The sequence below is a fragment of the Corythoichthys intestinalis genome, chromosome 5 (assembly GCF_030265065.1).
Source record: "Corythoichthys intestinalis isolate RoL2023-P3 chromosome 5, ASM3026506v1, whole genome shotgun sequence".
Taxonomy (NCBI): domain Eukaryota; kingdom Metazoa; phylum Chordata; class Actinopteri; order Syngnathiformes; family Syngnathidae; genus Corythoichthys; species Corythoichthys intestinalis.
In genome coordinates this window covers 3235273-3247416 of record NC_080399.1, presented here as the reverse complement: position 1 = coordinate 3247416, position 12144 = coordinate 3235273, and the positions used below count along the sequence as shown (strand labels likewise).

Here is a 12144-nt window from a genome sequence, read left to right as displayed (position 1 = left end):
GCTTGATGGAAGCCAACAACACTACATCATCTGAAAAAAGCAGAGCTGTAGTACTCAGGCCACCAAACTGGATTTTCTCAATGCCTCAGCTGCGCATAGATATTATATCCATAAAAGTTATGAACAGACCCAGTGATTATGGGTGGGAACCTCTTGGTACCTCAAAATACGATACGATTTGCGATACAAAGCTCACGATAATGGTGATCTAACGATATGGCGATACAGCGTTTATCGATACATTGGTCAGGACATCATTATAGGATATTCAAAAACAACTAATAAACAGAAAAACAAGCTATCTTCATCCCTCTGCTGCAAGTTTATTACTAGTAGACATCCAATCCATTTGAACTGGGAGGGTCGCAGCGAATGAACCCCTCCCACTTCTATGGCCAACAGTGGCAGCCAGTGCCAAGCGACAAGGTCATTTTGGGCCACCGGTTGATTTTGTGGCATGTCAGGGTTGCTTCCTGTTGGTGTTGGGACATTTCATAGGTCATGTGTTGTTGATTTTGGGTTACAGAACAGGAGTGACCTGGGAATAAATAGGCAATGACTCAAACTCAACAGAAAGTGACCTGTAAATGTCCAACCCTTACTGGAAATGGATCTGACTTACAACCGGATACACCAGAGGTTCTTAACCTGGGTTCGATCAAACCCCAGGGGTTCGGTGAGTAAGTTTAAGGGGTTCGGCGAAGGGCCCTATTTTCGTACACTGACTAAATCTAGGCATAGTGGTATTTTACAACAGGTTTTGGACTGGTTTGCCTCCAATTTACCGGGCTGCATTCCATTTCTTTCAACTGCTAGCCCTCTATCTAATGAGAGGAGAAACTGGTTTGCTCAGTGGAAGGTTGACTCGCACTGGATATGAGGAAGTACAACAGACCTACGGTCAGCGTGGACTAAAATTATAACCTGTTTTAAAACACTTTCAAAATGGGACCAAATCTGAAGAATTCACTTAGTTATTAGCTATCTAGCTTAGATATAATAGGTTTAGAATTTTCCAATGCACGTATGAGACTCCTTGTACGCAGCCCCCTGGGTGCCAGGGTGGAAAAAAAAAAATCTTACCTAATCTGTACCCACAGTTTAGTAATATGTGGGGACCGTTTACTAATCTGTACCCACAGTTTAGCAATCTGTACTCACAGATTACTGAACTCTACCCACAGTTTAGCAATCTGTACTCACAGATTACTAAACTCTACCAACAGTTTAGCAATCTGTACCCACAGATTACTAATCCGTACCAACAGATTACTAAACTCTACCCACAGTTTAGCAATCTGTGGGTACATTTTAGTAATCTGTACCCACAGTTTACTAATCTCTACCCACAGATTAGTAAACTGTATCCACAGTTTACTAATCTGTACCCACAGTTTAGCAATGACCCGGTAACAGTAGTCATCGATGTTTGGTGGGTCTCCAAACGAGAGGGACCGACCGAGCAAGCACCTGTACGTTTTGCCCTCGACGAACAAAGGAGTTTTAAAAGGTAACTATTGCACGTTTTCTTTGGTAGCCGTCTAAAATTTCACTTTCAGGTGTCATCAATCAATATGGCATGTTGTGTTTGCACATTTTCTGTGCTGCTGTCTAGTTAAAAATAGCTAACTGACAAATGAACACTAGTTGAATTAAGCACGCACGGACACGACAGCTGTGGGTACAGATTGCTAAACTTTGGGTACAGTTTAGTAATCTGTGGGTACAGATTAGTAATCTGTGGGTGCAGATTGCTAAACTGTGGGTACAGTTTAGCCCAGTTTAGTAAACTGTACCCACAGATTAGCAAACAGGGGTTACAGATTAGTAAACTGTACCCACAGATTACAAAACTGTGGGTACAGATTAGCTATGATTTTTTTTTTTTTTTACCCTGGCACCCGGGGGGCTCCATATCCTTGGGGTTCAGTACCTTTAGGAAGGTTAAGAACCACTGGGCTACACGGACCATACTCTGATACCGGTCATACAGGGACCCCGTATCAAGGATTCCGATACCCCATACTCCCGGAGCGCCCCCCCACAGGACTCCCCATGGTCGAACGCCTTTTCCAAGTCCACAAAACAAACGGACGAACTTCCATTACCCCCCCCCCCCCCACCCCCCGAGAACCTTGCTGAGGGTATAGAGCTGATCCACTGTTCCCTGACCCGGACGAAGACCACACTGCTCCTCCTAAATCCAAATAAACTCTACCAAATATAGCAATGCTTTAAATTTGGTTGCAGCTCACTCAGAGTGCACGTCTCGTCTGAAATTATCTTCATTTCTTTCTAACAATATTACTACCATTTGATGGCATATCTTGGCTACCTGGCTTGTACTCCATGTCTTTCTCCAATCATATTTCAGCTTCCGTTGTGTTGCTCTGTAATTGTAATCATAATTTCAAGTGTGGGTTCTTACCACACACACCATAGTAATTTCAGTTTCTTATTTTAAACCAATCAGCTTTCAACCAATCAGCTTTCAGAATTGCAACCCTGGGCATTATGTAAACTCAAAAATACTCTCTTGCCCTTGATTGCTTTGTGCTCTTTGTCACTCCTGATTCAAGTTCAGTGTAGAACTCAAGTGTTGTGTAAAACTGTCCTAATGCATAGTACAGTATTGTCCATGAACAAGATGGATAACGTTTTACCAAATGACTTGGTCCTGGACATTCCTTTAGGTACCGCAATATGACCTCTCTCCATAGCTGGGTGAAAAGCTCCATGTAGAGTCATTCCTTGTCGCTCAAACAGTGACTGCAAACACACACAAAAAAATAATGGAATGTGGCACGTTATGTTGTGTGAAAACGCAGCTGATCTTTGAGTAGGTGCACTCACGCTGATCTCCGCCGGTGTTATCCTCCTGCTAGTGGGCCGTTGTTTAACGGTGGCTGCTCGGTAATCCGCTTCCGGGGGTTGAGAACGCAACATGGACTCCTGCGACGCCAGCATTTCGTCAAGCCTCTCTGTCGAAAAGGTAAACGAGCAGAAAGTGAGTCAAAACGCAACAAAGTGGCAAACTAAACCATTTTTTAAAACTGCTTAACCAAGAAGAAGACCAAAGTACTTCACTGTCAGTACTCTAGGGATTGGATGATACGCTTAACATTACGATACAATGTACCTTGATATGCTAGGGTCATGAATCAGACTCCTTGAGAGCAAATGAACCACCATGAAGCTTCATTGCTTCAAGAAGCTTCATTTGGACATCACTGCTCCTTTGCTGCCACAAAACGATATTTTGTCCTGAATCAGACTACTTGAGAGCAAATGAACCACTATGAAGCTTCATTTGGCCAGCACTGCTCCTTTGCTGCCACCTGGTGTCAACAATGTTGTCGTGCAACATGCCTCTAGTCATGCATTGCAGCACTACAGATGTTAATAACATTCAAACTTCATGTTCCTGCTACTACTTATTGATTGAAATGATCCTGCCTGCTTCATTACCGCCACAAATTGATCGTGATAAAATTACCGAGTCACAGTGTATCTAATCTTTATACCCTGATCCATTGTTTTTCAAATTTGATGCATATCGCGATATATCATCAAACGATATTTTGTTATGAATCAGACTACTTGAGAGCAAATGAACCACCATGAAGCTTCATTGCCTCAAGATGCTTCATTTGGCTATTGCCGCTCCTTTGGTGCCACCTGGTGTCAACAATGTTGTTGTGCAACATGCCTCCCAGCATGCATTGCAGCACTAGAGATGTAAATAACATTTAAACTTCATGTTTTGTGCTAATTATGTCTTCAGTTACTGTTCCAGATGTTTCATGAATTGCTACTTATGCTATTTTGTTCGTTGTTATGTGATCATTTTAGCATCGTTTTTGAAACTGTGAACCTTTGATTCATTGACCTGCTACTACTTATCGATTAAATTGATCCTTCCTGCTTCATGTCTGCCACAAATTGATAGTGATGAAATTACCGAGTCAGCGCATCTAGTCTTTATACCGCGATCCATTGTTTTTCAAACTCGATGCATATCGCGATATATCATCAAACTATATTTTGTTATGAATCAGACTACTTGAGAGCAAATGAACCACCATGAAGCTTCATAGCTTCAAAAAGCTTCATTTGGCCATCGCTGCTCCTTTGCTGCCAAAAAACGATATTTTGTCATGAATCAGACTACTTGAGAGCAAATGAACCACTATGAAGCTTCATTTGGCCATCATTGCTCATTTGCTGCCACCTGGTATCAACAATGTTGTCGTGCAACATGCCTCCAGTCATGCATTGCAGCACTACAGACGTTAAGAACATTCAAACTTCATATTCCTGCTACTACTTATTGATTGAAATGATCCTGCCTGCTTCATTACCGCCACAAATTGATCGTGATAAAATTACCGAGCCACAGTGCATCTAATCTTTATACCGTGATCCATTGTTTTTCAAATTTGATGCATATCGCGATATATCATCAAACCATATTTTGTTATGAATCAGACTACTTGAGAGCAAATGAACCACCATGAAGCTTCATTGCCTCAAGATGCTTCATTTGGCCATTGCCGCTCCTTTGCTGCCACCTGGTGTCAACAATGTTGTTGTGCAACATGCCTCCCTCGATCCATTGTTTTTCAAACTCGATGCATATCGCGATATATCGTCAAACAATATTTTGTCATGAATCAGACTACCTGAGAACAAATGAACCACCATGAAGCTTCATTGCTTCAAGAAGATTCATTTGGCCATCGCTACTCCTATGCTACCCTTTCAAACGATATTTTTTGTCCTTAATATACAGTCCTCCCAGTTCAAAAGAACTGGACATCTGTAAATGCCATTGTATTTAATGTTCTTAGTACAATTTTCCTTTATTTAAGCTAGTGCTTTGAAACTTGTTCTGACAAAATGGTAAAACAGCTCAGTCTTGCCTCCAACTCACCTCCTCTTCTCCTCCGAGCAGAAGCTTGGTAGGTAAGGAAAGCATCAGCAAAGGGGAAAAAAGCACAAGAGAAAGCCAAGAGAAGTAACTATTGTCAAAGTTAGTGGGAAAAGCAAGGAAAGACGAAACATGACGGGTGGGAAAAGCGAGGGAAAAACAAAACAAAAGAAAAAGCATGAACTCACCCAGTTCTTCCAGCTCTGCCGTCATGGACTTGGAGCGAAGCGTGAGCGTAGTGCTGGGGGCTCTTTTGGGGGGCGGCGGCGCTGTGGAGAAAAGACAATATTGAGGAGAACCACGATCAATGGAACAAAAAACAAGGAGAAGCATTGTATTTATTAAAAAAAGACAACAACAACAAAAATGAATAAATATTTGAAATAAAAAATGGAAAATTTGCAGAATGAAAAAAAAAATAAGCACAAATGTTCCCTTTTTTGTTTTCTTAACATGAAAAAAAATCAGTTTAAAAATCAAACACATTAAAAAAAAAACATGAAATAATTTTATTAAACGTATCAATAAATAAGCGCATATTTACATTATTTTCACTTTTTTAAAAATATACAAATCTAAGTTTAAAAATTTAATTGAATGAAATAAAAGTAAAATATACAAAAGTAAAATGAAAACAAAACAAATAAAAAAAGTAGAACTAAATAAATAAGTGCATTTTTTTTACAATATTTTCCATTTAGAAAAATAAAAGTGAAATAAATCAAATAAAAAAAAACAATTTAAAAAACTGTATAAATAAATAAGCACATATTTACAATACTTTCCAATTTTTGCTTTTTCAACATAAAAAATGAAAGTGTAAAAATTAAATACATTTAATGAAAAAAGTCAAATAAATAAAAGTGAAACAAAATATAAAATATATATTTCAAATACGTATCAATAAACAAGCATATGTTTATAGTATATTCCCCGTTTTTTTTTTTAATATACAAATGTAAAAATGAAAGTTTAAAAATTTAATGAATAAATGTAATTGAATAAAAATAAAAGTAAAATACATAAAAGTGAAAAAAAAAAAATTAAAATAGATAAAAGTTAAAATACATATATTTTTAAAAGTATCAATACATTAATATTATTATTATCATGTATTTTCCCCCTTTTAATATAAAAATGTAAAAATTAAAGTTTCAAATTAAATGAATAAATCTCATTCAATAAAATAAAGGTAAAGTGTATAAATGTAAAAAAAAAATTTTTTTTAAAAAGTAAATAAATAAGGGCATATTTACAGTATTTTCCCTTTTTAAAATAAAGTAAAATAAATTTTTAAAAAATTAAATAATGCAAATAATATAAATAAATAATTATGTGCATATTCACATTATTTTTCCTTTTTTTTTTTTTTTTTTTAACATTAAAATGAAAAACGCACTTTTAAAAATGTGGAAAATTAATAAATTGAATTAAATAAAGAATAAAACAATCTAAGAAGTCGTTTTAAGTAAAAAAACATCAACATTAAATTAATGAAAAAATAAAGTTGCGTATTCACGACTAAGTCATGAACTGCCAATGCCAACAATAAACGTCCGATTCATTTGAACTTGGAGGACTGGCTGGCAATGCTACTGCTCGAAATGGATTGGATGCCTAGTGCCGTCAATGGCAGACAATGGCTTAAATGACCAATATTAAAAACAAAAATCAATGATGAAATTCCCCTGATCTAAACCCCTTCAACATGCGAGGAAGAAAAAAATTGTTTCTGGCAAATTTCTAAAAATATCCAAAACAAAATATCTGTTTTCACTAGATTTGAATCTTCATATCTACCTACCCCTAAAACATGCAAAATAAACCGCGGCGTCAGCTGAGTAAAACATCTATCGCATCAGTTAGTTAAAAATCAAAAACTTTGCTCCCTTTGTTACACTCCCAGACCTTTTATAAATCAGACCCTCGAGACGACAGATGGCCAAAGGACAATGCTTTAAAACCTAAGGAGAAGGAAACGCACCGCACGTCGCACCTCCGCTCTTTCCTCGTAATTCTTCTCCAAACGCTCAGTGTTACGATCCAACTATAACGTTCCAACATAAGCGGGTAAAGATTTTATGACGGGAGCGACTCGAGAAGCGACTTGCCGGCTCGCGGTCCGACTTCGGTAAACAGTCCTCGCCGTTGTCGGGTCGTGCCGCAACGCTAGTGAGCTTTGCGGAGAGCGACCAGTCCGAGAAAGCTGGAGAGAGAGCGTGCTTGTTGCAGTAATGCCATGCTAAATTCAAAACATGCGGTGTAGTCGCCATGACAACCGCGCAGAGGTGCAGGAGACTGTTTTATGTGCATTACATTACAGTACGAGAAGTGCCTGTGGTAAAGTTGGACATACTGGGGATGGAGGCAGTTGTGCCTTGCTCAAAAGTAGTTGGGAGGGAAAAACATTCAAATCCAGTATCTTCTCTGAGCTCCTGTTAGTGGAGGGTAGCCAAACTCAAACTCACTGAAAGCGCTAGACATTCAACACCATTGTTCCATCGAAGCTTCCCCTGTTCCAACGCCATCATCAAATTGCTGATGACATGACGAGCACAGGGCGGTCCCCCGGACCATAGGCGCCCCCATTAACCAGCCCTGAGGGAAGGAACCGCCCATCCACCTGGACCTCCAGCCATTGCCGCAACCCCCCAACTAATGCGGCACACAGCAGGAGCCTCAGGACACACACAAGTCCGGGGAAAGAAAAAATCTCCACCCGGAAGCTGGCGACACACCTGTCCAGCCCGCGATCCGTGCCGGGGCCCCGAGGAGGATTCCCGGGTGGAAAACAGAGAGGAAGCAGGAGAGCGCCAAGAGGCAGCCACGGGGCCCCACAACCGACAGCCCAGACAAAAAGGAGGCTCCGGCCCGGGAGCCCTGCCATATACAAAAGTGGGGGACCCAACCACTGCCCTATTACTGTGGCTACCAGGTCCCTGACTAGCAACCACTACCCAGCACCGTGATGGAGTTGTGTGGGGAGGGTAGTGTAGTTTATGCTCGGAGAGCCTGACTGAAAGGGCTTCGGGACCGTTGATGGGGGAAAATATTATGTGACCCGAAGTGAATTAGCACATTATGCCTTAACATTAGCACATTATGCCTTAACTCCCAAACCGCTGCGCAGAAATGAAGCAAACTTCACCCAATAGTGTATTGTATCACAATCTAGTAGTTACATTTGGAAATTTGGTTCTAGGACATTTGGTTTGAGCGCAATCCTCAAACTTAGTTCAAAAAAGCCATTTACGCCTATTGACAGTGAGATCTATTCACTTCGGCCAAGAAATGTAATTTTGAAGTTAAAGGGATCCTCTATTTTTAAGACAATTCTTAAAACATAAATGTTAGTATGAGTTATAATAATTTGATATTAAAACCCCTCTTAATGTTTTTGTTTTAATAAAGTTTGTAAAATTATTTTAAGTGATAGGTCGCCATTCTTGTTACGTCGCAGTGCGTGACGTCACTGGCCCCGAATGCCGAAATTCCAGCTTGTCACTCGTTAGCTTTCCCAATATGTCGTCGGTTCTACCCTTCCTATTTGAAGCAGATCTGAAAAGTGAAGAGCAGGACAGCACTGTCGGTCATTCACAAGACGAGCTTCAGGGAAAAAATACGTGCAGCAAATACCTGATAAGACAAAAGTTGGGCAAAACTGGTGATGCGAGAGAGTCCTGTTGGGAACTCCGGTTGGGAGCGAGAGTGTATGCTGTCCAGTTTTATTAGCAGATATTCAAGGTAAGCATATTGCATTTTCAAACGTTTTCCCAATATAATTATGTAGATTGTTAGCATCCAGAGCTGTCATGTGCTTTACATACAGTACAGGCCAAAGAGCACACCTTGTGTAATCCAGGTCTTGAACATTATAACGCGTGGTAGCTAGGATACGTGTATATAAGTACCAGAAAGGGGAGAAGCTTCCACTTATGCACATTTATTCACAAAAAATAATATTTCCACCTTGACAACTCTTCACTCGGGAGCTCAGCAGTATGCAAACACGCGTTCCCTGACGAACTCCAATATTGTTGTAAGGTCCACGTCAGAGTCACTGTCGTCACTGTAGCGTGCCATAGTGCTTTAACTGTTTAGTATGATTTGGGGAAAACTCCCACGAAGAAAAGTCAACAAAAAAGATAGCAATGCTAATCCAAATCCGCGTTTTTTACTCACTCGAAGATCCAGGAATTAGACCGATCCCATGGAAATATCGCAGCCGCGATTAGGCCGTCGATTCCACAAAATAGACGGATCCAAAAAGCCGCTGTGGGACCGACGAATAAAAATAAATGGACGGATCCAAAACCATTATTGCAGACGCGATGGGACCCTTACTTGACTGAGGATCCAGGAAAAATGTTCGGGCGCCAGTTGTAACGCGTGGTGGGTAGGATACATGCATACAGGGACCAAAAAGGGGGAGAAGCTTCCACTTATGCACATTTATTCACTAAAAATAATAATTCCACCTTGACCACTTACTTAACTCCCCTTTTTTCCATTTGACTGGAAATTGCATCCAAAAGCAGCACATCGTGGCATTTTACTTTGCGAGTTTAGGCAGCAATAAGCAATTGTTGAACACGCTACACATTTGGAAAGATACCACCTACGTCATCACTGCGAGCCCGCAAACCATGGCGCCAACTAACGGTCAAAATATGGACTAAATATTATAAAATATTGCCATTGATTTAACATTTTATATGTTAACGTCTGAAGTATGCTCAAACTGTTAGCTCTTTTAAATCAGGGCTAAAAACACTTTTGTTTAGCACTGCATATCTATAACTGTCTATATATTTCAATCTACCTGCTTTCTATTCCTCTTGTTTTTATCTCCATTGCTGATTTCAATTATTATTACTTGTAGTAGTTTTTGTTTTATTTTTATTTTATTTATTTATTTTTATTCTGTGATTAAATGCGATCTTTTGTCTTCGTTTCTACGTTGTGTTGATTTAAATGTGATTTTTATGATCTTCATGTGATGTAAAGCACTTTGAATTGCCTTGTGTTGAATTGTGCTATATAAATAAATTTGCCTTGCCGTGCCTTGCCTTCTAACAACATATTTTAGTACAAGAGAACAATTGTGGTTTATTAGAGCCTACATGTATTTAAATCAGAGGATCACTTTAAGTGAAGCATATTATGACTTTGTGATGTATGATTGCCTCTGTGACCTTGATTGTAACAACTTCTCCTTGTTTACTCCGCCACTTCGACGCCTGTTTTTCACATCGTCCTGGCGTCTGGGTTCCACAGTTGGGAGGGAATCTCACGAGATAACGTGTTTTGCACAAACGACATACTGGCGCCCCTGTAACACAACAAACCTCAACTGGGAGGGAATCTCATACCATAGCGGGGAGGAAATATGGGCAAAATGGTTCATCTTCTAAGCTTAGAGGCCGGCCACCTTCGTGCTCACGAGATGTACTGTTATAAAGCCAGGAGCATTCTCCACCCCGTCAGAGTCCGCCAAAGGATGAGGTACGAATCGCTTGGCTCTATTCCTCTTCTGACTCTGATCGGGGCATTGGCTCTCCGCCCTTTTGTCACGGTAAGAGTTCTTTTTATTCTTAGAGGAATATTTGTGCTTAGACGATAGCGCGGGGATATTAGAAGTGACAATCTAGATCTAGCGTTATCGTTATTACATGTTATGCTTGATTTGATGTACGTATTGCTTGCTTTTATGTGGGATTGTAATCAGTAAACATTATTAATTCTGCAATTGTCATAAATAAACATTGACTATTTTGCAAAAGTGTGCCTGTTACTGACTCACCGCGAACCCGGAAATTTCTTGTAACAACCGCCGTGTGGAACCCAGCCACACATCCCACTGCCCATCGTCGTAACACCCTCATGGAGTATAATGTATGTGTTGTGTTAAAAGAGGTGCAGGAATAACAGGGCCGGTAGCTGGAGGGCAACTGTCACGTCTCCCTCCTCCGCAACCAATCGACCCCAGCCACCCCACCCCCTCAGGTCATTATGCATTAAAATCAAAGGGGAACCGGCCTGGAGCTGCATGGCCCTGTTCCAGCTCTCCCATATGAAAGATATTTACAGTGTGAGGTGAAGAGTACGTGAGTTAAGAGGCAGGCTCCCGCCGGTCAGAGATGCGCCAAGGCACTGACCAACCCCTCCACCCCAAACCACCCTGAGCACCCCCCCGAACACCCATCCCATATCCCTGAACGGGCACTGCACCAACTCACCGGCGCCAGGGGACAACCACCCCCTCAGCACGGGACGACCGGCTGCACCCCAGATCCCACTGAGCCCAGGAGGGCCCTCTGAGGACCCTACTAAGGGAGGACAGCGGCTTCAACCGCAGGCCCGGAGAGGCAGGCAGAGCCGCAGACAGGCCAAGGGGACCGAGGCTAGTGGGGCCGGCAGCAGGAGGGCAACTGTCACTAACCCTAACCCGCCAACCCCACAAGCAACTGACCCCAGTCACCGCACGCCCTCAGTGTATGATGCATTAAAATCAAGTGAGAGCCAGCCTGTGACTCGATGGCCCCGTTCCGGCTCTCCCAAAGTGAAGGATATTTACAGTGTGAGGTGAGGAGAGCGTGAGTTAAGAGGAGTGCCAGGGCCTGGACCCAACAAGCATCCCTGAACGGGCACTGCACTAACACACCGGCAGCCAGCCACTTCCCCAGGACGTGATGACCATCCCCACCCCGAATCCCACTGACCCCGGGAGGGCCCTCTGTCGACCGTGTTGATGAGGGCGGAGGCTGCAACCGCAGGCCCGGAGAGGTCAAAGGGACGGAGGCTATCGGAGCCAGCAGCGGAAGGGCAACTGTCACGTCAAATCCCCCTCCCCCAACATCCTACCCTACAACCAACCAAGCCCAGGTGCCCCAAACCCTCTGTGTATGATGCAATAAAATCAAGGGGGAGCTGGCCTGAGACTGTATGGCCCCAGCCTGGAACTCACCGCTGTTCCAGCTATAGAGTCTGGCGACTGTTCAGCGGATCAAATTCCCAGGGCGGATAAGCCACAGCAAACAGACAGCGGAGTGGACCAATCAGCGACGGGCAGACGTGACGTTGGTAAAGCGACGAGAAACTCTAGCGCGAGGACGTAAACATATGAGGAGAGTGGAGAACAGAAGTTTATTCAACATGGCTACCGTGAGACAGACTGTTGGTTTTAGCGATTCAATGTGTTTTTGGTCATTTAA

General features: G+C 42.0%; 1 protein-coding gene across 9 annotated transcripts in view; it reads right to left on the bottom strand.

Moving 5' to 3' along the window:
• shank3a (SH3 and multiple ankyrin repeat domains 3a) overlaps positions 1–12144 on the bottom strand; it is a 333038-nt gene that overhangs the window by 37772 nt on the left and 283122 nt on the right. For 7 of the 9 annotated variants that reach the window (XR_009063172.1, XM_057835980.1, XM_057835982.1 and 4 more), the window contains 4 exons: positions 5119–5199; positions 4934–4957; positions 2854–2981; positions 2664–2769 (listed from right to left, as the gene is read on the bottom strand). Coding sequence is in view for 8 of the 9 variants with exons in the window: in XM_057835980.1 (XP_057691963.1) it covers positions 2664–2769; positions 2854–2981; positions 4934–4957; positions 5119–5199 (339 nt within the window). In the remaining variant the exon portion in view is untranslated. The remainder of the gene's footprint in view (positions 1–2663; positions 2770–2853; positions 2982–4933; positions 4958–5118; positions 5200–12144) is intronic. The other 2 variants (XM_057835981.1, XM_057835984.1) reach the window with 1 other exon arrangement.